Here is a 25,789-nt window from a genome sequence, read left to right as displayed (position 1 = left end):
AATTTATTTTGAAAATTTAATTATTTTAAAAAAAAAAAACTAAGTATATGTGTCATTGTAATTGTTATTAATATACAAAATATAAATTTCGATTATTTTTTGAAAATATTTATTTAAATTTTTAGAGGACATTACTGCATACAATAAAATGATAAAAAGGAATAAAATGATTTGAATTACTGAGTTGTGTTGTTAACACATTTAAATTTTTTCTTGATTGTAATATTTTTGAAAATCACTTTTCTTTTATAAATATTTTTCTACATACGTTGTCGAATATGGAAAGAATGTTTCGGATTAATCATAAATAATTTGAAATATATTTATTTCACTGGTCAATCTGATCCCACTACCGAATTGGATCTTAAAAAAAATCATTTATTATGATTGTTTCTGATGGAGCAAATTCATAAATTGCCAATGAGAGATCTTTACGGAGCAATTACCAAGCCCGTGAGTGCCTGTGTGTAGGCTAAAATTAATTTGATCTAATCTATATTTAAAAAATAAAGTTTTGATCTAGGTCTGTTATCCTGTATCAGCCTATTAGGCATTTAATAATTAAAAAGAATATTATTTTATTATTCAAAATCATTAAAATAATAATTTTATTTATTTTACTTAAAATAAACAATATGATATAAGCCGGCATGTAAGCTTATAGGTCCGACATGCAAAGAAAGTTTATGACTATTTTCTAAATGAGTTTTTTTAAAAGTCTGAGTCTATTTTATTTGATTATATGTAATAGGTCAAATCTGACCTGATGTAGGTTGGGTTGTAGGCCCCTATTAAGTCGTCTAGCCCATTTACAGCCCTAGGTGTAAGTATACACATCAAATAATAATTGAGAATATTGTATCCAAGAGCATTATACCCTAAAAGAAAAATGTGTAAATCACACAATAAAAACAAGTGTACTAAAGGAAAAAATAGAAAAAAAAATTTATTAACATTTTAGGTGCAATTATGCATCAAAAATCAAGAGCAAAATAGTAACAACGTGTACCAGAATGTAAATATAGAAATAAAAATTGTTTTTTGAGTTTTTTTTCAATTAACTCTTAAACAATAGATATCAAAATCAACACAAGCGAGATGAAGTGAAATAAGGTAATTAAGGTTGGTTGGAGCATACTTTCCAAGATCTAGATCTAATGTATAATCTAAAAACCTTGAGACAATAACAATTTGTCACTCTGGTTCACACATGTGTTGGTACAGATTCCTCTTGTACCAAACTTACTCTGTGGAATCCATCGCACAAATTCCTCTCATACAATGAAGGAATTGGAGCAAATCCACAACCAAGAACCTATAAACGAGAATGTGTTATCCTCTATTCATAAAGCGACTTGTGAGTAAAAGCTAAAGAGCTAGTGTGACAATACATGACCTTGTCAGGAGGGCAAGGGGAGCTTATGATGGGGGACCACCGCCAATGGATTAACCTACACCAACCATAACAAATAAGTTTGACACCATGTCCTAATCCAAAATTTTAAGGTTTTGGTTCCTTCCACTTATATAAACTTCATTTAGCCCATAATCAACCAACGTGGAACCACATGACATTTGAATATCCTACAATCTCTCTCTCAGGTGTGGAATCTCACATTAGTATGCTCCCCTTAGGGGTGTAAAGGGGCTGGGTCGGGCCGGGTTTTGACTTAAATAGATCAGTCTTGTGTAATATATTTAAGCCTAACTTGGTTTGTTAGCCTTGTGTAGGCCTAAATTATAAGTCTGGTCTGACCTATATTAAAAAAAACAAAAGGCTTGACCTAGACTTGTTAGCTTGTTTAAACCTATTAGGCAATCAATAATTAAAAAGTAATATTACTTTATTATTCAAAATCATTAAAATAATAATTTTATTTATTTTATTTAAAAAAATAATATGATATAAATCGACTTATAGGTTTATAGGTTAGGCTTTGCAAAAGAAAGTCTATGGCTTGCTTTTATAAGAAGGTTTTTTTAAAAGCTTGAGTTTGTTATATTTTACTAGATATAATAGGCCAAATTTGGTCGGATGTAGGCCAGGCCATAAGCCCCTGATAGGTCATCAAACCCATTTACACCCCTAGCATCCTCTAATAATATAGGCTCAAGTATTTAATCCATCTCTAGCCAAACACCATGATAGTCTCGAGCCAAACCCGACTCTGATATCATTGTTAGGTGGGCCAAAGGGAGTCTATGATGGGGAACCACAGCTAATGGGCTAAGCTACATCAATCGTTTTAAGTGGGTCTGACGCTATGTCTCAACCCAAAACCTTAAGCCTTAAATTCATAGGTCCTTTCACTTATATAGATTTCACTTAGCCTATTACCAACTAATGTGGGACTCCACTACACTTGAATATCCCAATAATAATTTCATAAATTGCTCATTTCTAGGAGCCAAATCTTAAGATAGTTGAATGAGATCAGTCAATCAATAACAGCGAAATCAGAATTTGATGCACAAATTATTACTACAAAATATCTGAATTATAGCATACAAATTTAGGTCTGGTACTCATACATTCCAACCACAAAATGCTTAACCCATGCTATCAATGGCGGACTTAGAAAATTTTATTTATGTCTGCACACTTAGAATAAAAGAATACAGGAAATTTTTTTAAAGAAAATTTTAAATGTATTAAAATACTAAAGAATATAAACAAGAAAATTTTAACTTAACATAAAAAAAGAGTAATCAAGAGTCAACTAAACTGTTACAATAGAATATTTTGGTCCTCAACAAAAATCATGGGCCCCAATTTAGTCCCTTAGAAAAAAAAGTAGATTGTGGTCCATGTGAATTCCAAAATAGACCCAGATAATCAAAATGGTGGTCTCTCTGAAATTCAAAAAAGACTCACATTAGTCCCTCAAAAGGACTAACATGAGACTATTTTGGAATTCAGAGAGAACACGAGTCGATTTTTTTTTAAAGAGATTAAATTGTGTCGCGTAATTTTTATTAAAGACCCAAAATATATTTTCCTCTTTTTTTCCCAAAATTTTTGTGTGTGCACTTGCACACAAAGCACATATACAGATCCGCCAATGCATGTTATGGAGTATATCTTAACTTGAAACAGAAAAATAAAAAATGAAACATAGATAATTTCCTTTTCTTATTACAAAATTGTATTACACAAACAAAAACAATAAAGTTACATAAAAGTGCTCCAAGAGTTGTAGAATTCGAGCTTCAACTATGGAGGAAAACTGGGGGAAGAAGATGATGATGAAGGGGAAGAAGGCGGGTCTCATCCAAAAGCTCTCTCTTTCTCGTTGTGACCTCCATTTTTCTAATATCTCTTTCTTGTTCACTTTTTCTTTCAGGTGGTCCGTATTGATGTGATTCTTCTCTGATTCATCTTCATTTTCTCTTCACGTTTCTTGTAATCATTTCATCCTGATAGAAATTTCTTATGTACATCGAATGTACCCAAGTGGGTACATATTTTTACCAAAAAGAGAAAATTTTCTTCCTATTTAATCCAAAAAAAATTTAAGTAATTCCCATCAAATCTCAATTTTTTACTTTTTTGGACAGATGTATGGTGCATCTGATGCACCAAAAAAGTGCTCCATCCTAACGAAATTTTTTAATATGGTCCAGGACCATTGTGGTCCTTCCACTAAGGGCTCGTTTGGATGGACTCTTTTTTCTCCAAAAGCTGCTTTTTTTCTTAAAAAAAAAAAACACTTTTCATTTTTAGTGCGTTTGGATGTTGCTTTTAAAAAAAGCAGAAGTCACAAAAAAAGTCAAAAACCTACTTTTTTTCAGAAGCTAAAAATTTAAAGTTCTAAAAAAAGCAAAAGTCAAATAATTTTTTTAAAAACTAAATATTTTTATAAAAATATAAATAGCTTTAACTTTTTGTAAAAAACACTTCTAAATTAAGGAAAAAATAAAAATTACTTTTTGGAGAAGGCAAAACAAACGGGCTCTAAGTGAATAACACCTCGAGGAAATTCTTTTTCCTTCTCTCTCTCCTCTCTCCTCTCTCCTCTCTCCTCAATCTCTTCTATCTCTCCCCCTCAATCCCACCGAATCCAAAATGTTTCGGGAACACTAAATATAATCTCCATCCTAACGACTTTCTCTTTCCTCTAATTATCATTTTAGCACGAAATGTGATTCTTTGTCTTTTTTTCATTGCTTGTTTCTCAATCAATATAAATTATGAATTCTTACTAATTTACAGATTCGATTTGGAGTCGAGTTGTGTAAACCCATTAATAAATTTTTTACATAAATCTTAATTGATTATAAATGATGAAATAAAGGAGATTTCTTACCAATTAAAACATAAATCTGTATAATATTTTCAATTATATTATAATGAAAATATAATGTTTAAACACATTTGGAATGAGTATCGCAATAACAACAAAAAACACTATAGGGTACTTGTCATAAAAAAATTTATTTACAAATTATAATCAAGGCTTTAATATTTCTACATTGAATGTAGATAAGTTATCTACATTCACTCCTAAAACGACGTAATTTTGGGTTGAAAATTAAATAATTATAATGAGAAAGACTATTATAACCCTAAAATAAATTATAATTATAAAAATACCTTAATTTTCGTCCCAAAACGATGTCGTTTTGGGCTCAATGTAGATAACTGATCTACATTGACTGTAGAAAAAATGAACCCTATAATCAATTATAAAAATTCATAATTAAAATTGATTGAGAATTATTATAGTAGTTAATATTAGCAATAATATATTAATTAATAGTTTTAATGATTTTGTTCAAGAAATAACATTGATTTCTAGCAAGATAGCTAGTATTTGTATCTGCGATGGTAAAGATGATAGTCAATGAGAAGTCCTGCACCTTATGAGCAATGGGTGTGTGTGAGTCACCTGCGTGGATAGGATGTGCTCTGAGCATAAGTGTGTAGGTTGTAGCCATGGTGGCCAGTCTTGTGAATAATAAGATAAGTTAGCATATCAGATCCCTCTTTGTTAGCTATAAGGGGTTATATATAGATGAAATGCACTAGGAGGTTGTGCCCCTAGTGGATAGTTTGCAGGTGACTGACTTAATGGTGTGATGCAATGTTTAATGAGTGGTTATTTGTAGTGGATGGAAGTTAAGGAAGAGTGATGGAATGAGATGCTCCATGTAGTGAGAATAGGAAGTGGGAACCACTTAAGTGGTCCAGAACAGATTTAATATTTGAAGTGAGTGCGTATTGAGAAATAAATATATTATAATTGAGAAAAAAGAGATTTTTTTTTTATTGCTTTTTAAAGGGCATATGTCTACCAGATTGTGTCAAGCGTCGCAATCTAGTTGGTCCATGCCCAAATTCATACAAATTCAACAGACAAAACGTAACCATAAATGAGTCAAACAACTATCTTATTCTTCAGCTAATTTTCGGTGCTCTTCGAGCACATTCTCCTTTATCAAAATTAGAAAAATAGGGTTAGGAGAGGAAATAACAATAAATGTGAGGATAATATAAAAGTGTTATTTTTTGCCATATTTAATAAATGGTATATTAAGTAGTGTTTAAAAAATCGGACCGGCCCGACCGGATCAACCCAAAAATCGGTAAATCGGTCTTATGACTGGTTCGATTTTCATGTTGGATCGGTCAAGTAATAGACCCGATGTGACCCGGTATGACCCTGTGTGACCCGACCGATTTTTGCAAAAACCGGTGACTCGAGCGATTTTAATTTGAACTGATGGATCGTGCATATTCATTTTAAAAAAAGAAGAAGAAGAAAGAAACGACTTCGCGAGGAGAAGAGAAGCGTAGATCTGAAATCTAAACCATGAAAACGGAAAAAACACAGAGCATAAAAAATACTTTGCAAGTTTTTACTTTTATGCTTTCTGCGGCCGTTGAAGGATAGATTGTGTTGGTTATGGGTGTGCATGAGGAAGCGCAAGAGGATGATTTGCAAACTGTATCTCATGAATATGGATAGATTAAGAACCCACATTTGAACCTCAATCGTCGCACTCATTGTGTCAAAGTAAATGATAAACCCTCTTTCCATTCATATTATATTTTTTGTACGGAGAGAACTTTTTGTGGATGTGATTTGTGTTTTTTTGGAAAAGCAATCTTGGCTGTTAGATTACAAAATCATTGACGGTTTGTAATTCACAATCTGCATCGTCCAATTTGGTGGATGTTGTAATCCTCCAATGGCTTATATATTACAAATCGATGAAGTGGTGTAATTGAGATTACAAATGGATTACTAATGGATGCTGTAATCAAGAATTGGGAAAAACAATTATTAATGATTAGGCTATTTTAAATATAAATAATCCAATAAGTCTATATACACACACGTATATATATAGGGTAGTATTCTTTGATATTAAATTTTAACAATTGATCTTTGGTTGTACAATGATATGTACTTTTTGTGGATGTGATTTGTGTTTTTTTGGAAAAGCAATCTTGGCTGTTAGATTACAAAATCATTGACGGTTTGTAATTCACAATCTGCATCGTCCAATTTGGTGGATGTTGTAATCCTCCAATGGCTTATATATTACAAATCGATGAAGTGGTGTAATTGAGATTACAAATGGATTACTAATGGATGCTGTAATCAAGAATTGGGAAAAACAATTATTAATGATTAGGCTATTTTAAATATAAATAATCCAATAAGTCTATATACACACACGTATATATATAGGGTAGTATTCTTTGATATTAAATTTTAACAATTGATCTTTGGTTGTACAATGATATGTACTTTTTTTTTATATTAGAATATTTGGAACTTGTATAATTTTTTTACAGGAATTTGAATATATTTATATTTGTTTAGTATAAATTATAAATTTATATATACACATCGGGTTGTGCGATTCAACCCGTGACCCACTGATTGAACCAGTTACCCACTGACCCAGTGCCTCGATCGGATTGACAAACGGGTCAAGTTTAATAAGATTGATATTAAGTACTTAGTAATTCTGGATTGCTGAAAATATTTTTCTTATTCTTTGATTTCTTCTAGTCTAGGCTCTAATATGAGGCACTGGTATAACTTTGGAATCACTTTTCACAACAACTCATTGGAATCTCTTGTTACAAGCAAAAATTAAAGATTAATAATCATTTTCAAAAGTGATAAATTATCATTTTAAGAAAAGTAGTTATTTTACATGGATTAATGTTTCTAATAAAAGATAAATTCATTTTCTATAACCCCAAAAGGACTTTATATTAGGATTTGGAAAAAAATGAATGGTGTTTTTTAAAAAAATTGTTATAAGAAATAATTAAAATTTCTAAAATGAGGATACCAAAAAATAAAAAAAATAAATCTAAAATATCCTTATTTTTTTCCCAAATCCCAAAACGATGTTGTTTTGAGATCATAAGATATTATTTTATGGGTAAAGAATTTCTCCAGTCAATGAAGATACGTTATCTTCAGTGAGTCCAAAACGACGTCGTTTTGGGACGAAAATCAAGGTATTTTTGTAATTATAATATATTGCAGGGTTATTTTAATCTTTATCATTATAATTTTTTAATCTTATAACCCAAAACGACGTCATTTTATCTTCAGTGACTGAATAAATACTTTTCCCTTATTTTATATGGAAAAAATGTGTGTCATTTTAAAGGATGTAAAGTTGTGTCATTTTAAAAGAGAGAAAGAAATAGATAAAGGAAGAGAGAGTTGACAAAAATAAATAAAGGTATGGGTCCCACCTCTTTGTGAGAGTGAAAGAATATAAGTTGTGTCATTTAAAAGGATAAATATTTTTCTCATTTTATATGATGTTACAAGGTAAACACTTTTCCGTACATCATATTTATCACTTGTTAAGTAAAACGAATTCTCACACTAAAAAAATATGAAAATCCACAAAAAAAATTGTAAATTTGAACATACAGCTTGATATATTCTTATATTATATTATAATTGTTTAAAAGCTTATTTCATTAATTAAACTGTGAACTAATTCTATTTCTAATATAAATATTTATTATTACATTATTCAACTTCAACTCTCATCAATTTATTAAATTCGTCAACTAATTGAATTATGATTGAGACCTCTCATCAATTACATTTTTAGTTTGATGTTTATAACAGTGATCACAATTTCCCTTTCTGTCGGGAACATAACTTCTCATGTAACTGATTTTTGTGATATGTTTTTTCCTAAAAAATATTTTATTAATTTTTACATAGCAATTTGCAAATGTAATTTTTCAAAACAATAAAATAGGAGTGGACAAATGGGTTTAACAAAATTCACTAAGGAACGTAATATATGTTTGTTTGTATGTTTTTGGTTTTTTTTTTTTAAAAAAAAAAACTTTTTCGTATCCCGTACATTATAATATACGTTATTTTAATTATATGATATTTTTTTTTGGTAAATAATTATTTTAAATACCATTATTTTTTTAGATCAAATACCATTTTGATTCTCAACAAAAAATACGGAATTCATTTTAATTCCTTAGAAGAGAAAAAAAAGTCAACACGAGATTTCTTTGAAATTCTAGTTCTTTGAAGTTATTATTCTTCAAAAATTCAAAGGAAACCCACATTAATCTCTCAAAAAGAATTAATATAAATACCTTTTTATCTATGGGATTAAAGTGAGTTTAATGTTGAGAACCAAAAAAAAGTATTTACTCTTACTTTTATATAAGAAGTTTCTTTTTTAAAAATAAAACTTAATAAAACGGCAAAAGAGTTTTTATATAAATTGATTTCATATGATTATGTCCTAGAATTTATTTGAAAAAAAAAAAAAACTCACGAATAAAATGACAAAACAATTTCTGAACATATCGCTGTCCACAATATCCACATTGCATGTACCAAAAACAATAACCGGGCCCGCAGAAAAGGCCCACGGGCCACAGTGGCGTATGCATATAAACAATAAAAAGCATCCAACAACTTCGTTTTGATGGAAAGTCATTATTTAATAAGGTGAGCAGAAAACCATGTCGTGTATGCAATTGTCTGAGGTACTTGCTATCGTGCGCTGAGCCTTGCTTTCAGAGTGTTTTCGAAAGCTGTTGTTACTTCTTCTTTTTTTCTGAAATGAGTCAGGAAATTGTTATTGCACTACCAAAGTGGCTGTTTATTAGGTTGATGGGAGACTGATGCTTGCATAAGCTATGAGGTAAGTTTTTACATTTTCCTAGATAATTCAACCTAGTATTAGCATTTCTACGCTGAGAATTGTCTGAAGGACATGCTTTTCTAGGCGACTCTAGAAAATCAAACATTTGCTGCACATGTTCCTGTATTTTTTTGTTTGTTTGTTAAGATTGATTAAATCTATTCTAAGATTTAAAACTTCAAGTTCTGAAGGCTTATATGGAATCTTATTCAAGAATCTTAAATTGTATGTTGTGCATATACGAGCACTTCAAGAACAGAATTTTCCTCTCCTTGTTCCTCTCTGTAACTGAGATCTTGATGGGAAGAATATACAGTTAAGAGTGTCAAGAGTGGAAAGGGGATCTGGTTCCACCCATCATGGTGTAGGTTAATTGACCCTGTACCGTAATTCACTACAATAAACAATTGGGCTTAAACGCAATAATATAAAATATATGGTGATTCCCAAACCCCTGATGGATCGTGTATGATTATATGGGCTTTCATAAAATATATCAGATTATTCATTCAACCCATTTATAAAACAGAATACACTAATCAATGAAAGGCCAAACCCAAAAAATACTAATATTTTTTAATAAATAACAATTAATGATTGCTAAGTAAATATTGCTCTTTTCCCTTAAATTGATTATTGTGTTGTTTCTTGTGTAATTCTTTAAGGATCGCTAGGGAGAGGTTAATGATTGATGAAAATTCATCCATGCACCAAAAAAGAAAAAGCAATGAAGGAAATGAAAAGGTTTAACTTAGTTTTCCTTTTCTTTTCTGTCCTCTCCTCTATTTTCATTTTGGCCTGAAGGGGAATTATTTATTCTTGATTAACATGTTTAGTAAATGGCACGTCACATATTTCTTTGTTAAATTCCTAGTCAACTGTTCGTTTTCATTTATTTTTTTGTTACCTTTATGATATATTTTCCTCCAAAGTACAAAACATAGTTAAGGAATGCAAATCTGCAGATTTTAGTTGCCTCTTGAAAGTGATTTTATTTATTTATTTTTATTTAAAATAATCCGTTTTCTTACCAAAAAAATAATGATAATAGTAATCCTTTTTTCCCTTCATCATTTTGTATCATCTAATGTGCTCTGAACATGATAGCGGAACCTAGAGAAAGTCATTGTTTATAACTATTGTGACACAGTTAAATATTCTTTTTCCCCCTAATGTGGTGCATCTCTTTCCTAGATGGGGATACCCAGAAAGGAAAGGCATCCGACGTATGCTGATAACTGGTCCAGCACTTTGGATCTCTGCAATATGCTGGTGGAACTAGTTCACTACAAGTGGGGTCCTTTCTTAACATCTTCAAAGCATATAAACATAAAGCTAGCTTAAAGAAAGACCAGAATATTTTGAAGGCTAAGTAATAGGGCACAGCAGAAAGAAAGAACATATATATGCTTTTTGAATCAACATCAACTTCCGAAGTTGCTATTAAGTCAATGAAGATCACAGAAAGATAATGAAGTTCTATGCATGATTTGAAAGTTAGAATTCCTTCCCAATTTTAGAGTATAACAAGGAATCAAGACAGTACTCATGCCCCAGCAACAAATTAATTAGTGAAAACAATTATATTTGATTTGTTTTGAATTCAGTTGTAGCATCTCTGCTCTTATATAGTTCCATTAGGTTCTTACATGTTTAATTATTTCCTTGCTCAGAGATTATATGCTTAATATGGATTGGATATTAAGCTGAATTTTTAAGTAAAACTACCCACATAGATCCTTTGAATGTGAACTCATTTTGATTTCCCTAGTCATTAGAAAACTGTTGTTGAATGTATTGGTCCTGGTGATCCATGACTTGGGTCTGAATTCTCCGCCTGATATTTGAACCATGCAAAACATTCTTTGGACCACCCAACAGAAGCAATTCAATAAAATAGTTGTTCCCCACCATTCCACTCTTTCTCACAGCGTGTATATGTGTGACAAGTACATGGGCAAGTTACATATGCACTTGTATTTGAATTGGAAAGCTAACAAAGGAATTTTGGGGGCAAGGATTAACGTAAGTTCTAAAGCTTAATTATATTAGCAATGAATATGGAAAATAGTATATATGGATTTCATAACCTTCTTGTCAGTACATCTAGCAAGAAACAAAAAATGCTGGGTATCCTCTCTAATGAAAATACATTGCTATGATTCTAACAGAGGGTCTTCATCCATGATTTATCTAGAGCTTAACATAGGGAAAGCAAGATAGAATGTTGAGGCAAATCAGTGATATTGCAGGTCTTCTGAAATTTCTTCTTTCAGTCTGCACCACCTGAAACAGAAGTAATAAATTTATCATTGGAACCGAGGTTAAATGGCATTTTCTAAAGAACTGGACAGACGAAACTGCCGGAAGACTAAACTGTTCTCACCAAAATCCCTTGGGATTTTGCATTTATAGCATTCTGTCCTGCTAGCATAATTATGCACTCCACAGCCAATTCTGTTATATTAGAAAAAGGAAAATAAAGGTGAAATACTTAAAATTAGAAAGAAATTTGGATACTAGTATTTGTATTATAATTCATATTTCTTCTTGTGTGTAATGAAATTAACTGAATTCATTTATATTGACCACCATCATTATTGTTCTTCAATTATTGGCATGGTCCTTATTGGCTTTTTCCTACAAAAATACTGCACCTTTTGTTCTTATGGTCACTATATGTCAATGTGCAAGGGCTGAGTATGATTTTCTTTCTCTGGGAGGCAAAAAAAGAGATTGTACCTTCAATACATGAAAACGCAGCTTTTGTGGGTACATCAGTTACTTGTTACTAAATTACATTGTTCAGCTTTTATGATACTTGGACACCTAGGTGATATCTAGTTGGTCTTTCATGTTGCAATTGAATGCAGGCTCTTTATTGAACTAATGCAGCTGACCAAATTTCACCAACAGAAGATATACTATCTCAGTGCTAAAAATTTGAAGAGAATGTGAACTGACCTTGGGCAAATCCAGTCTCCAGTCTTCCATCCTGGAGGGAAACTGCTATCAGATCCATATCCTCCAGAACCTGCCATGTTCCCCCCATATCCTGAAGAATAATCATCTTTCAATGCACCACATCTATAGCAGCTTGATCTGCTGGCATAGTTATGAGCTCCACAGTTCATAGCGGTGCAATACCAGTCCCCTGCCAACGCTTCAGTCCTGTTGTATCTATAGGTTGAAGGGTCAGGACCTCCATACTTGGGGTATCCACAACTCTGGCATACGTCCCTCTTCTTGAAATTAATGTGCTGGCAAGCACCACACATCCAATCTCCTCCGGACCAGCTCATTTTTCCTGTTTAATAATATTCATTTGAAGGGGTAAATGATAAGAAATTTAGGTTTCATCAATTCTCAGTGCAGCCAAACAAGAGTTATATGACATAACTCCCTTTGCATGTAGCCTAAATCTCACATGGCAATGGGAAATATTATTAATCCTTTTGTTATAAGTTGTAGCCCTAACTTCTATTAAAAGGCATGCAAAGTAATCCAGAGAAGTTATTTGCATAAGGAACTACAGTCTTGGGTGATAGCATGGTACTCTATCTAGACAACATAGCAGTCTAGTCAATTTTTCTACTCTACTTAACATGATTATAGGAGTTTTGAGTACCCTAATTTGAAGATGAATGAACCATGAGGTTCCACTGGTACTGCATTTAGAAAGAAAGATTATATATAACATCCACGCATAGGAAATCATTTGAGATGTGAATGACAAACATAGAAACAAGAAATTTACCTAATAAGAAGAATTATGAATAATGGAAGTATCAGACAAGCGATGGCTTCTTGTTGCTAGAGTAGTAGTTTAAGAATAGCTTGTAAGTCAAGATGGTGAGTTTGGTGTTTGTGTTGTGAGGCTTTATATACTGGTTGTAAGACCTGTTGTGGGGAACATGAATGCCTGTCTCTTTTCGTTCCCGGGTAATCTGCAAATGGTTTTCTTCAAATGGAGTTCCAAAAGTAGAAATTACTGGAAGATGTAGATAAAAAAATTCTTACTACTGCTTCTCTTGTTATTCTTAGAAATGGTGGGAAAGGTCGGTAAAATAGTAAATGTGTATACACGTTTTTTTTCCATCTAGGCCTTTGCCCATCTTTACGTGATTCCTATGCATTATTGAGGGGAACATATCCAAGGGAAGCAAGGCTATATGAGGGGTAGTTGTTATGTGGTAGACTGCATATCTAATAGAATCCAATATCCCCTGAACCCCACCTATGGCTTAACAACAATATGAGCTCATCCGACCCAATATTTATCGAATCCATGTGTAAATGCATTACGCTCTGTACATTGGACTCATCCAACTTGCAAATAAACCTTCACTAGGATAGGCTTATGCATTCCTGGATGGTGTCTGTGCAGTTAAAGGGGAAGAACTGTGTGTAAATTTTTTTATGGGGAATCAATTCCTACCTCATACACATCCATTTCCAAGTTCTTTTTCTCTTTGTTTCAATTGCTTTATAGCAATAATTGAAATTCCATTCGAAGATTCATATTCAATATCAATAATTTGTTTTCTTTCTTTATTTACGATTATACTATATGCATGTAAAAAATTCACCGTCACATGCACTTAAAACGCTTTGACATGTGTGCGTATACCACTGGTTATGATGCTCATAAGGGTTGGTTGGTTACTCATGTATCATTGCCCTATTTGACTGCCACATCTTGTTAGACTATAAATAAAACAAGTAGTATCGATAGCAAACTTATTCTTATTACTTTAGTTAGTTTTTATTATTATTATTAGGAAAAACATTTTGTCATGTTGCATGATAATTAAATTCTCATTTTGTGATTCTTCGATTTGTGTGCAATTTTTTTTTCTTTTAATAAATGTGGGGCCCATCACTAGTTGAGTTATAACATGAAAATTGAATTTCTATATAACACGAGAAAATCAAATCTCTTATTATTATTATTATTATTATTATTATTATTGTGAAGGCAAGTAAGTGCTAAGAGATTTTATTTTTTGAGTAGTATGCGGCTGCTCGACACTGGGCAGAATGGACAGGTGAACCTGGTTATGTAGGTTTCAAAAAAGTGCTACAGTGGAATCAAAGTTCTTTGGACCTCCAAATTAGAATTGATGTATAAGAGTGGTAGAAACGGATCTAGCAGCATAAACCTTAGGAACAATGATCATTTTGTCATTCTTGGTCAAAAAAATTACCAGACTGTCACGCTAACAGTAAATTTTGCCAAAATGTCACTTGGCATATTTCGCTACACTGTGTAGCGAGATATGTGTGCAAATAATTCGCTACACAGTGTAGCGAAATATGTCACATCAGAATCAAAAATGTCACGTGTCAAAATTGTAGAAATTCGCTACCCTATAGGGTAGTGAATTTCTTCAATTTTGACACATGGCATTTTTGGTTCTGAGCAGTCTGACGTGGCATATTTCGCTACACTGTGTAGCAAATTATTTGCACACATATTTCGCTACACAGTGTAGCGAAATATGCCACGTGGCATTTTGACAAAATTTACGGTTGGCGTGACAATCTAGTGATTTTTTTGGCCAACAGTGACACTTTAGTGACTGTTACTAAACCTTACAGCCTCCACATCTCTGTGGTTAGTTCACTCTATCTTTATTCTTTAGAAATAACTCATGAAACTGTTTCAAAAGCAGAGAATAATACAGATTGAAGTTTTAATACCCTTTTTTAAAGTAATAATAATAAACCTCTGTACTGCATATGATTCAATTAAAAACCATATTTTTTTTCTTCTAAGTATGTGAGTCATATTATGCATTTAATGGTTAGGATTCTTCCTCCAATAAGGTATAAGAATTTCTAAACCTCTTACCATGCTTTGGCTGACATGGCTTGAATGGGCCGAATCAACTCTAGCATCAATGCTGGCGTGTTAAACCTGGCGGGTTCGATAAGGAGGAATCTTAATCACTAGTTTTCACCAGACAAAGAAAAATATTCCACATATATTTTATCACATTGACATCGAAGTAAAACCTCAGACTGACAACTCTTATTGCCAGGCTTTTATTCTCAAGAGGGGGCCATGCCATCACTTTTCAATAATACTTGGAGAATCGATATCCTAACGACACTAACTACAAAATATAGCCGTTGCTTTTAGATTTTGAACAACACCAGTAACAACCACAAACTTTGCATTATCAAGGTGTTTAAAGTTTAAACCAATCTAAGCCTTCTTAATATAGTTATCTCCATGTTTATGGAAATGGAGAGAATAGATATACTTGTCAACTGAGAGAATTTTTTCAAAAATCACATCAAGACATTAGTATTAAGTGGGAATTTGTTAGTGGTTAATATTTAATGTTGTGGTCAATAATTAAGTGATTCGATTCACCATTTAACACTCATCGATTGCCTTCAAGTTCAAAATTTTAGTTTGAAGATTAAAAAACACGGCAGATGTTTATTTTCATTAAAAAAATGTTATGAAGCATTTTTTTGTGTTTTTTTCTTCTTCTTATTTAAACAGAATTCATAGCTTCTCGGATAGTCAATTTTTGTAGAGTTTTTTCATTGGTTTTGCACAGCTTTTTTACTAGTGTATGTTGGAGAACACGTGAGCAACGTGAATTTCATAATTTGTAATATGAAGTGGAAAAGTTACACGTTAAAAGAAATAGACGAAGAAATTCTTGTATCCAAAAAGAAGAAGAAAAGAAATAGACGTAAGAATGGTGCAATGGACCATTTTTGGGATAAATGAACCAATTCAACACGCTTCCTTGCACGAGAGCCCATTGGACTTGAATGGTAAATAATGCACAGGCTCCTACATGTGCGAAGAAAGAAATTTCACTATAAAAAAAGTCGCTCCCTTGCACGAGAGCCCATTGGGCTTGAATGGTGGATAATGCACAGGTCCACCTACCTATGCGAAGAAAGAGATTTCACTATAAAGAAAGTGGGGCGGTGAGGTTCGAACCCGGGATAAGAGGCTGTAATATCATGTAAAAAACTTTGGGATACACCACTCCAAAAGCTATATCAAAGGGTGAGAGTGTCCAAGGCCTTACAAAGGTCACATTAGTTGCCCATACAATCAATGTGGGACTATATATCTCAACACGCCCCCTCAGACGAGAGCCTATTAGGTTTGAAGGGTGGATTATGCACAGGCCCAATTTTTGGTTCAACTTTTTGTGCTTTTTATTTTAATTCCACTTTAAAGTGGGGGGCGATGAGGATCGAACTTGTGACCTTGAAATCACTCAAGCTCTGATACCATGTAAAGAACCGATTCAATCCAAAAGCTTGAGCTGTTGGAGTGAGGCTACATTAATGGTTTTATATATCTCAACATATATGAATTCACAATTTAAAATATGCTGTCCATGCTCAAATGATAGGAGCATATTATATTCAAATAAGATGGAAGTTCATGATAAGAATTTTAAATTGATGTATAAAAACTAATTTATGTGAAACTAGGGCAGCAGTCGTAACAGATTTATTATATGGTAAAAGATCATTGTCCTTCTTTTGTAACTAGCAGATTTTGCCTTCAATGAAGCTTCTCGTCGTGGCTTCCTCGTCCTGATTTTTTTTTTCTTCAGTAATTTGAAGGATATCCTCCGGCCATAACCGAAAACTAATCCCCAATCGAGTGCTGTTGGGGCAGCTCTCCCAAATCCTTTTTTTCCATTCTCAAATCCTCCGGCTCGTCCTGATTTTAAAAGTGGAAAAGTGCGACCCAATGGCATATCCGACAGTGCAAAGGTGCTGAGTGTGGATAGGGACGGACCTTGGTTTAATCCCTATTAATACCATATTAGAGAGGGACATAAAATCGTAATTCTTGATCAGTTTCACACTACGAATTAGTCTCATAACCTGTTCAAAGAATAAAATGAGAAGTTTACTCTCCTCAAAGATGTAATCAGAACTGGTATAAAATAAAATAAAATAAAAAAGAAATTGGGAAAGTGCAATTTTCATTTGTTTCTCGTTATCTACTACTACTAACACAGTGCTGCTATTAATTACAGATTCGAAGAACATGGGATTTTTTCAGAAGAGACAGCCAGAATGAAAATATCGTTAAAGGAATAAAGTATTTGTTTTATAATGAAGTATCTGATGCATAATGGAATATAATATAAATTTTTGAGTTGGACTCCAGTGGAAATATAAGCCAATTGTAGCAGGGATTTGAATCTGACAAAAATCTTTGGGTCACAACTGGACATTTGGATTAGTCACAGCTAAATCTGAAATTAGTCACATACCTAAGTGGATTTTTTTTCCACTAGTGATTTTATAATTTTATCATTTTTTTAATCAAAATGATCTCATCAAAATTCAAAACGTTTTTATGATTTTATAATTTTTTATGATTTTTTTACATTAAGAATTTACATTTTACGATTTTTTTCCTCATTCTAATTTTATGTAAAATCCCAATTTTAACTATCATGCTCTTGACAATACCCAAATCCTAATTTAAAGGGGTGGTTAATTAAAATCATGAAATTAATGTCGGATTGATGTTTTTTTATGTTTACACACAAATAAAAAATATATGAGGTTCATATTTTCTTCTTTTTTTCCTCTCTTCTGTTCACATGGGCTTTTACACTTTTATGTATGTAAGAGATAAAATTATCTCCTACAATATGCGAAAAATTAAACCTAATTAATATATATAAATATATATTATATAAGTTTTAATTTTCTTATGTAATAGAAGAAAATATATATGGGATCCACATCTATTAAAAAAAAAGATTGCACGAAAATCGATAGGAGAAAATAATTCTCCAAAAAATATTTTCCATATATATATATGGATTTAATGTTTCTATAGTGAATATAGATAAACTATCTACATTCACTCTTAAAGCGACGTCGTTTTAAGTTAAAAGATTAAAAAAATTAAAATGAGAAATACTATTATAACTCTGAAATAAATTATAATTACAAAAATACCTTGATTTTCGCCCCAAAACAATGTCATTTTGGGCTCAATGTAGATAACTGATCTACAGTGACTGCAAAAAAATGAACCCTATATATATATATAAGAAAAATATTTCTCAAGCAACTTGAGATATATTTATCTCTGTTTATCTTAAAACTACATCATTTTGTTTATATATTTTCTTATATTAATTGATCAAAAAAATATTTATGCAGTTATTGCAGATAACTTATCTGCATTTATTTCCAAAACGACATCGTTTTAGGATAGAAACATTAAAAAATTATAATTATAAAGACTATAATAACCCTGAAATAAATCAAAATTACAAAAACACTATGATTTCCGTCCCAAAATGATGTCGTATTGGGCTCACTGCAGATAAGTAAACCAGAACTTATCTGCAGTAACTGCAGAAAAAGCGAACCCTTCATTGATTCATCTTTGAATGATTATGATTCCATTTTTCTCTCTCTCTCTCCTTTCATCACTATTGATCCATCTTTGTACGATTATGATTTAGTAGCCGAAGATAAAGTTATCTCAAGCAGCTTGAGAAACGATAAGCCCTATATTGGCTTATCATTTCTCAAGCTGCTTGAGATAATTTTATCTCCAACCACTAAATCACAACCATACAAAGATGGATCAATGGTGATAAAGGAAGAGAGAGAAAAAAGGAATCATAACCATTCAAAGGTGAATCAATTAATATAAGGAAATAAATCAATAAAACGACGTAGTTTTGGGTAGCCGGAGATAAACTTTTCTCAAGCTGTTTGAGAAATGTTTTTCCATATATATATATATATATAGGTTTTAATGTTTCTACAGTGAATGTAGATAAGTTATCTACATTCGCTCCCAAAACGACGTCATTTTGGGTTAAAAAATTAAAAAATTATAATGAAAAAAACTATTATAACCCTGAAATAAATTATAATTACAAAAATACCTTGATTTCCGTCTCAAAACGACGTTGTTTTGGGCTCAATGTAAGTTATCTACATTGACTGTAAAAAAGCGAACCCATATATATATATAGAAAAATATTTCTGCAGGTACTGGATATAAGTTATCTGCATTTACTTTTAAAACGACGTTGTTTTGGGATTGAAAGATTAAAAAATTATAATTATAAAGACTATAATAATCCTGAAATGAATTAAAATCTCAAAAATACCATGATTTTCGCCCCAAAACGACGTCGTATTAGGCAGACTGCAGATAACTTATCTACAGGGACTGCAGAAAAAGCGAATCCATATATATATATATGTGTGTGTGTGTGTGTGATCCACACCTTTTTTTTTTCACTCTGTCTTCCCCTTTATCTATATCTTTTTCTCCCTTAAAATGACCCAACTTTACCTCCTTTAAGATGACACACACTATTCTCATATATATGTATATATGATTATATTACTCTCATGCAATAATAGATATTCATGCCTCGTATAGTCATATTGTAGATACAATAATGTTGTGAGCCTCATTATTCATTAAAAAAAAAATATGAATCGATGAGTCTACGTGAAGTTATATTACTCTCAAATTTTATGAAAACAATATGACCCATACATATATATTTAAGTGTTTGTTTTTTATTAAGTTAATTTAAATAATTTTGTCTAATATTCACCGAAACGATGTCGATTTTAGGGAGGAATGTCGTTTTAGGGAAGAAATTATAGTATTAGTATATTTATAATTTTAATTTATTTCAGGATTATAATAATAAAGATTATTCTAATTTTTTAACTCTAAAACAATATCATTTTAGTGAATATTAAACAAAACTATCTACAATAACATTAGATATTTTTTTTTATATTTAATATTGCGGGATTGAAATTTTATAGTTACCTTATATTAATTTTTAATGGGCTACCGTGTAATTTTCACATTATTGAGAGACAAGGACGTGCGATAATCATTTTCCCTTGTGATTAAGGCTTATCTATATGGCTTGGGAGGCAGAGGAACGCGCAATGACACGATACGATGGTTGAATCGTTGCTTTCATTTTCCATTCTTCACTTTCTTCCAAGCTCCTCCGATCCTCCTTACAAGGTTCTGGAAGATCACCCATGTCTGAGCCTCCTCGCGAAATGCAACAACATCCAAACACTGAAGCAAATCCACTCCCTCATCATCAAGACTGGCCTCCATAACACCATGTTCGCACAGAGCAAGCTCATCCAGTTCTGTGCCCTTTCCCCCTTTGGTGACCTCTCTTACGCTCTCTCGCTGTTCCAAGCCATCTCAGAAAAAGAACCACCACCCAACCACTTCATCTGGAACAACCTCATTCGAGGGCACTCGTTGAGCCCATCTCCCATCTCCTCCATACATGTCTATGCTCGCATGCTGCATTCTGGGGTGAAACCCAATTCTTATACTTTCCCTTTCCTCTTTAAGTCTTGCGCTAAAGCGAGTGCGACCCATGAAGGGAAACAGGTTCACGCTCATGTTCTCAAGCTCGGACTTCACTCTGACGCACACGTCCACACTTCGCTTATACATATGTACGCCTGTGTTGGTGAATTGGATGATGCACGTTTGGTGTTTGATAATAGTACTCTTAGAGATGCAGTGTCTTTCACCGCTCTTATCACTGGGTATGTCTCTCAGGGTTATGTGGATGATGCTCGACGCCTCTTTGATCAAATCCCCACCAAGGATGTGGTGTCCTGGAATGCCATGATTGCAGGGTACGTCCAATGTGGTCGCTTTGAAGAAGCCTTGGCTTGCTTTAGCCAGATGCAGGAGGCAAATATCTCACCAGATCAGAGTACAATGGTGACATTACTTTCTGCTTGTGGTCATTCAGGATCGCTTGAGTTGGGGAACTGGATCAGATCTTGGATTAGAAACAACGGGCTTGGCTCAAATCTTCAGCTTACTAATGCACTCATTGATATGTATTCCAAGTGTGGTGAAATTGATACGGCTCGTGAGTTGTTTGATGGAATAGAGGAAAGAGATGTGATTTCGTGGAATACTATGATTGGTGGTTATTCTTACTTGAGTTTCTACGAAGAAGCCTTGGCACTCTTTGAGCTCATGCTTAGATCGAATGTAACGCCTAACGATGTAACCTTCTTGGGAATTCTTCCAGCTTGCGCTTGCCTTGGTGCTCTTGACCTTGGCAAGTGGGTTCATGCCTATATTGATAAAAACTTTAAGAGCATGAGCAATACTTCTCTTTTGACAAGTCTCATCGACATGTATGCAAAATGTGGCTGTATTGAGGTGGCGGAACAAGTGTTTAGAAGTATGCATTGTAGAAATTTGGCTTCTTGGAATGCGATGATATCAGGGTTGGCCATGCATGGACATGCAGAGAGGGCTCTTGGGCTTTTGTCAGAGATGGTCAATGAGGGATTCCAGCCCGATGACATCACATTTGTTGGAGTATTATCTGCTTGTACCCAAGCTGGTTTGGTAGATCTTGGACGCCAGTATTTCAGTTCAATGATCCAAGATTACAGAATTTCACCAAAATTACAACACTACGGTTGCATGATAGATCTCCTTGCTAGAGCAGGGAAGTTCGAAGAAGCAAATATTCTGATGAGAAATATGGAAACAGAGCCAGATGGAGCTATCTGGGGTTCTCTGCTTAATGCTTGCAGGGTCCATGGACATGTTGAGTTTGGTGAATATGTTGCAGAACGCCTATTTCAATTAGAGCCCGAAAATCCTGGGGCATACGTGCTTTTGTCAAACATATATGCAGGAGCTGGCAGATGGAATGATGTAGCAAGGATAAGAACCAGGTTAAATGACAAAGGAATGAAGAAAGTTCCCGGTTGCACTTCTATAGAGATTGATGGGGTTGTTCATGAGTTCCTTGTGGGTGATAAGTTCCACCCCCATAGTAAAAAAATTAATAAAATGTTGGATGAGGTAGATAAGCTTTTAGAGGAGGCTGGGTTTATGCCTGATACTTCTGAGGTACTGTATGATATGGATGAGGAGTGGAAGGAAGGGGCTTTGAGTCAACACAGTGAGAAGTTGGCTATTGCTTTCGGTTTGATAAGCACAGAACCGGGGACTACGATTAGGATCGTGAAGAACCTTCGTGTTTGTGGAAATTGTCATTCGGCTACCAAGCTGATATCCAAGATATTCAATAGGGAAATAATTGCAAGAGATAGAAACCGTTTTCACCATTTTAAAGACGGGTTTTGCTCATGTAATGACTGCTGGTGAAACTTAAATCTATCTATTCATTGAGTATAACAAGTGCAGAAGGAAAAGTGAATGATTTGCATTCATATAATTAACTTATGATTAGTACATATTTGCTCTCTCTCAATTGAAATGCAAACCCTTCTTTATTTATCAGTACATATATGATAAGTTCACGATTGGGTTTAATGCTTAAGATAGCCCAATGTAGTGCACCGAATCCAACTTCCAAGTAACCCATTTGGAGTTCATGCATTGGAGGGTGGGTTGAATGAGTTCTTTCTTGCAGTTGCCAAAACGGTCTTGTCAGCTACTATGAAATATGCTGCTCCCGCCACTGCAAACATAATATGGTTGTTAGATGTCTAAATCAAACAATGAGTATAATGGTTACTAGAAGATCATCGCAGCACTAAGGATGAGTAAGCTAACCTGTGGAAATTATGAGAGCTTGAGCAGTGTGATTGAGGTTGGCTCTTGCCCAAGGTAGCATCCTTACACTAGCCAGCTGCATATCAAGCATAATTCCAGTTAAGTATTTACAAAAAAGTATCTCTTATAATATCAAGAGGTGGTTATTTCAAATGTAAAATGATCATAAGAACTTTTGGTCAAAAAAAAAAAATTAAAAAAATTAAAAAATGGAAGGATTACTCACAGTTGGAATGGCACTGGCAATACTAGCAACAACAGCTGCCTTAGCTCCTGCTATCACACCCTCTGTTTACACACGAAGGAGAAAAAGTACATTAAAAATCAGGGACATTGGGAAATTTGCAAAGTTCATCAATGAACATAATTCTGAATCCAGGTATAATTGTCCAAAGCTTACAAGAATTTGCCAAATTGGTCAAGGCATAAAAGAAGGTGGAAAAAAAAAAAGCAACAGATGGGGGAGAAATGCTTTAGAGAGGAATTTAAAAATGAAAAACAAAAAAGGAAACGGAAGATTTTACACTCATAAAAGTATATACATTACCATGGGAACAGCGCTTTGCCATTGCCAACTTTTGATCCAGAGAAGCCAAGCTAGTCCTCTCAAGAGGAGAGTTAGCAGCAACATTTCCCTTGGCCATCTTCAAAGATTTAATTGAACAAACGCTAATAATGGAACAAGTCTTAATAAAGAGATGAATAACTGGAGTAGCTTTGGATGAAGAGAGGCTTAAGCTGCTAGTATATTTATACTAGAGTTGGAGAGAAAGTAATTCATCAACTCAAAATTATTTTTCCCCATAAAGAGAGAATGATAGAACATTGGCAGGAAGAGTTTGATGGTTTCAGATGAAATCTACCGTCTCAGACAGTTGTTTTCACTTTGGGTTTCTGTTACGGTCGGTTGAATCTTTTGCTGTTCCCTAATACTCCTACTTTCTTCTAAAAATGAAATTAATTTTATGCAAATACGGCCATGTGAGACATGTAATTACGTTATCCACTCGTGTCTTGAAACTGACACAAAAGTCCATTCAAAAAATTGATATTCTTTGTTTTTCCCCGTAATCTTTTTTTTTTCGTCGCAATGGTAACTGTAGTAGAAGGTAGTGGTTTAGTCCAAAGATGGCTTAAAAACCATGGGCACTGGTACCTGACGCATTGCTCATCCCAATAACCAAATATTTTAGAGAAAACATAAAAGAGAAAAGAAAGAAAGCATGAAGCATGGGAGTCAATAACATAATAGGAATTTATGTTTATCATTTAACATAATATAACTTCACTTCCCTACACACATTAAAGAGGTGAGGTCCACATGTTTTTCTTTCTCTTTCATCATTCCACTTTCTCTCTTCCTTTTGATGTGAGAGTTAGAAACAACACTTACATTATGTTACATAACACTAATAAAATCCAACATAATAATACCATGGATTAACGGGTGTGGGTTACAGGGTTAGCCTTTTATTGTTGAGGTGCGTTGGATCTGTCTGAGGGCATCTGCTACGACCTACAACGTTGGTTAGATTGCAACACGTACCCAAACCAACACGTGCAACAGTGCAGGATATCGCACTCACAGAAACAGGGGCGTACTGACATACATGTTTGTTTGGTGGTAAAAGTAGGCCACGGTTTTTGGCTTAAGGGGGTGCCATTAGCCAATTGCAAGGTTAAAGCGTTTGATCTCGACATCTTATCTAACCTGACTTCAGTTGTTCTCTCCTCTGTTTCTTTCCCAATTAAACTGTCATTCTGTCAAACACAAACATCATGATTCAATATTTTAATATATAATGTGCTGAAAATGTAGGTGATAATAGTTAAAATTTCAATTTATCATTATAATTTTATGAATTTTTTTCCATCAAAAAGATTTTAAATGCTTTTATATTTTTACAATTTTTTATATTAAAATTTTACATTTTATGATTTTTTTTATCTCCCTTTTGATTTTATATAAAATTGATTTTAACTACTTGAACCTTTCGATAAACATGTTCCTAATGTTACTTTTAATAAATTTTGATTATAAATTATTTCAAATATCAACTCTTTTATTTTAGACTTCAATAGTTCTACAGTGACTAGTGACTGTAATGTAAATAAGTTATCTACATTTGCTCCCAAAACGATATCATTTTGAGTTGAAAAATCAAAAAATTATAATAAAAAAGACCATTAACCCTGAAATATATTATAATTATAAAAAGTAATATGATTTCTGCCTCAAAACGACGTCGTTTTGAACTCAATGTAAATAAGTTATCTACGTTGACGGTAGAAAAAATAAACCATTTATTTTAATACTATATTCATTTATGTTTTTTCGATTAAAATTACTTTATTTTTGTGTATCCGCAGTACATGGTTAACGGATAATGATGTGTGTGGCATATCTATTGTAGAAATGATGTGTGACAACACTTGGGGTTATTTTTTGGATACAAAAAACGGAGGGGGCTGGTTTCAAATATGAAAGCATGCATCATAGGGTAATTTTGTAGCCAACAACTGCAACAGGAGGCTATTCCATAGTTGTGCCCATCATAATGTGGAAATAATGAATAACGAAGGAAACTTAAATTAATGACTTAATCAGGAGTTTGAGTATGGGCTTTGCTCATTGGCTTTTCTAACTAAGATCAGGATTAGAGTTGTTAATGGCCGGATCGGATTGGACTTTGGTCTTGAAAAATCAAAGGAGGTGTATTAGATTGGAATTTCAAAGGATTTTAATAGATTATTTTTGAATAAAAAAATTCATTGGTATTCGATTAAGATTTTAATGGATTGAAAAAAAATCACGTGGTATTTGATATGAATTTCAAAAGATTATTTTAGAATCCTCCAAATCCGTTGGTATTAAATCAGGAATTTAAACAATGGAATCACAATCTCGTAGTATTCAAAAATTTGACGATTTTAATGGATTTTCTATTGGTGTGGATTTCGTGAGACTTTTTAGTGAAAAATACAAATAGGATGCCTCTGTCACAATCTCACCCTAACCTCTAGTAT

At 33.1% G+C, this 25,789-nt stretch overlaps 3 protein-coding genes and 1 long non-coding RNA gene across 9 annotated transcripts; 2 read left to right on the top strand and 2 right to left on the bottom strand.

Annotated features, from left to right (window-relative positions):
• Nucleotides 1-8,965: 8,965 nt before the first annotated feature.
• LOC133291104 (uncharacterized) lies at nt 8,966-12,176 on the top strand. 2 transcript variants are annotated; one of them, XR_009748763.1, is made up of 3 exons: nt 8,966-9,168; nt 11,863-11,936; nt 12,042-12,176. It is a non-coding gene; the product is annotated as an uncharacterized LOC133291104 (long non-coding RNA). The 2 variants fall into 2 exon arrangements; XR_009748764.1 differs by having other exon boundaries at nt 11,863-11,940; nt 12,042-12,148.
• Nucleotides 11,189-13,450, bottom strand: LOC133291102 (RNA-binding protein involved in heterochromatin assembly dri1-like). Of its 5 annotated transcripts, none has more exons than XM_061489293.1 (4): nt 12,926-13,450; nt 12,133-12,475; nt 11,546-11,625; nt 11,189-11,454 (listed from the first exon to the last, which is right to left on the bottom strand). In XM_061489293.1, exons 2-4 carry the CDS (start codon nt 12,468-12,470, stop codon nt 11,441-11,443), a joined length of 432 nt encoding a protein of 143 aa, XP_061345277.1. In that variant the 5' UTR covers nt 12,471-12,475; nt 12,926-13,450; the 3' UTR covers nt 11,189-11,440. The 5 variants fall into 5 exon arrangements, with proteins under 5 accessions (XP_061345277.1, XP_061345278.1, XP_061345276.1 ...); XM_061489294.1 differs by having other exon boundaries at nt 11,555-11,625; XM_061489292.1 differs by having other exon boundaries at nt 11,189-11,625; nt 12,133-12,836.
• A 6,687-nt stretch (nt 13,451-20,137) lies between these two features.
• On the top strand, nt 20,138-22,359 carry LOC133291066 (pentatricopeptide repeat-containing protein At1g08070, chloroplastic). The gene has a single exon (XM_061489248.1). The coding sequence runs from the start codon at nt 20,138-20,140 to the stop codon at nt 22,349-22,351; it is 2,214 nt and encodes a 737-aa protein (XP_061345232.1). The 3' UTR covers nt 22,352-22,359.
• Nucleotides 22,360-22,578: 219 nt separating this feature from the next.
• Nucleotides 22,579-23,406, bottom strand: LOC133291116 (early nodulin-93-like). Its single transcript, XM_061489312.1, has 4 exons — nt 23,310-23,406; nt 22,989-23,050; nt 22,763-22,838; nt 22,579-22,667 (listed from the first exon to the last, which is right to left on the bottom strand). The coding sequence occupies exons 1-4, from the start codon at nt 23,404-23,406 to the stop codon at nt 22,579-22,581; spliced, it is 324 nt and encodes a 107-aa protein (XP_061345296.1).
• Between the last annotated feature and the right edge of the window lie 2,383 nt (nt 23,407-25,789).

This window comes from Gastrolobium bilobum, unplaced genomic scaffold (assembly GCF_033153095.1).
Source record: "Gastrolobium bilobum isolate Gb01-03AN ecotype WA unplaced genomic scaffold, APGP_CSIRO_Gbil_v1 utg829, whole genome shotgun sequence".
Lineage (NCBI taxonomy): Eukaryota > Viridiplantae > Streptophyta > Magnoliopsida > Fabales > Fabaceae > Gastrolobium > Gastrolobium bilobum.
Note: the sequence above shows the minus strand (reverse complement) of the source record. Positions and strands in the feature narration are given on the sequence as shown.

Coding starts and splice junctions, on each gene's coding strand:
- LOC133291102 (XM_061489292.1), bottom strand. CDS start 12,470: ATGAGCTGGTCCGGAGGAGATTGGATGTGTGGTGCTTGCCAGCACATT. Junction 11,626..12,132: donor GGAGACTGGATTTGCCCAAG/GTCAGTTCACAT, acceptor CTAATATAACAG/AATTGGCTGTGGAGTGCATA.
- LOC133291066 (XM_061489248.1), top strand. CDS start 20,138: ATGGTTGAATCGTTGCTTTCATTTTCCATTCTTCACTTTCTTCCAAGC.
- LOC133291116 (XM_061489312.1), bottom strand. CDS start 23,406: ATGGCCAAGGGAAATGTTGCTGCTAACTCTCCTCTTGAGAGGACTAGC. Junction 22,839..22,988: donor TTGCCAGTGCCATTCCAACT/GTGAGTAATCCT, acceptor CTTGATATGCAG/CTGGCTAGTGTAAGGATGCT. Junction 22,668..22,762: donor AGCTCTCATAATTTCCACAG/GTTAGCTTACTC, acceptor TTATGTTTGCAG/TGGCGGGAGCAGCATATTTC.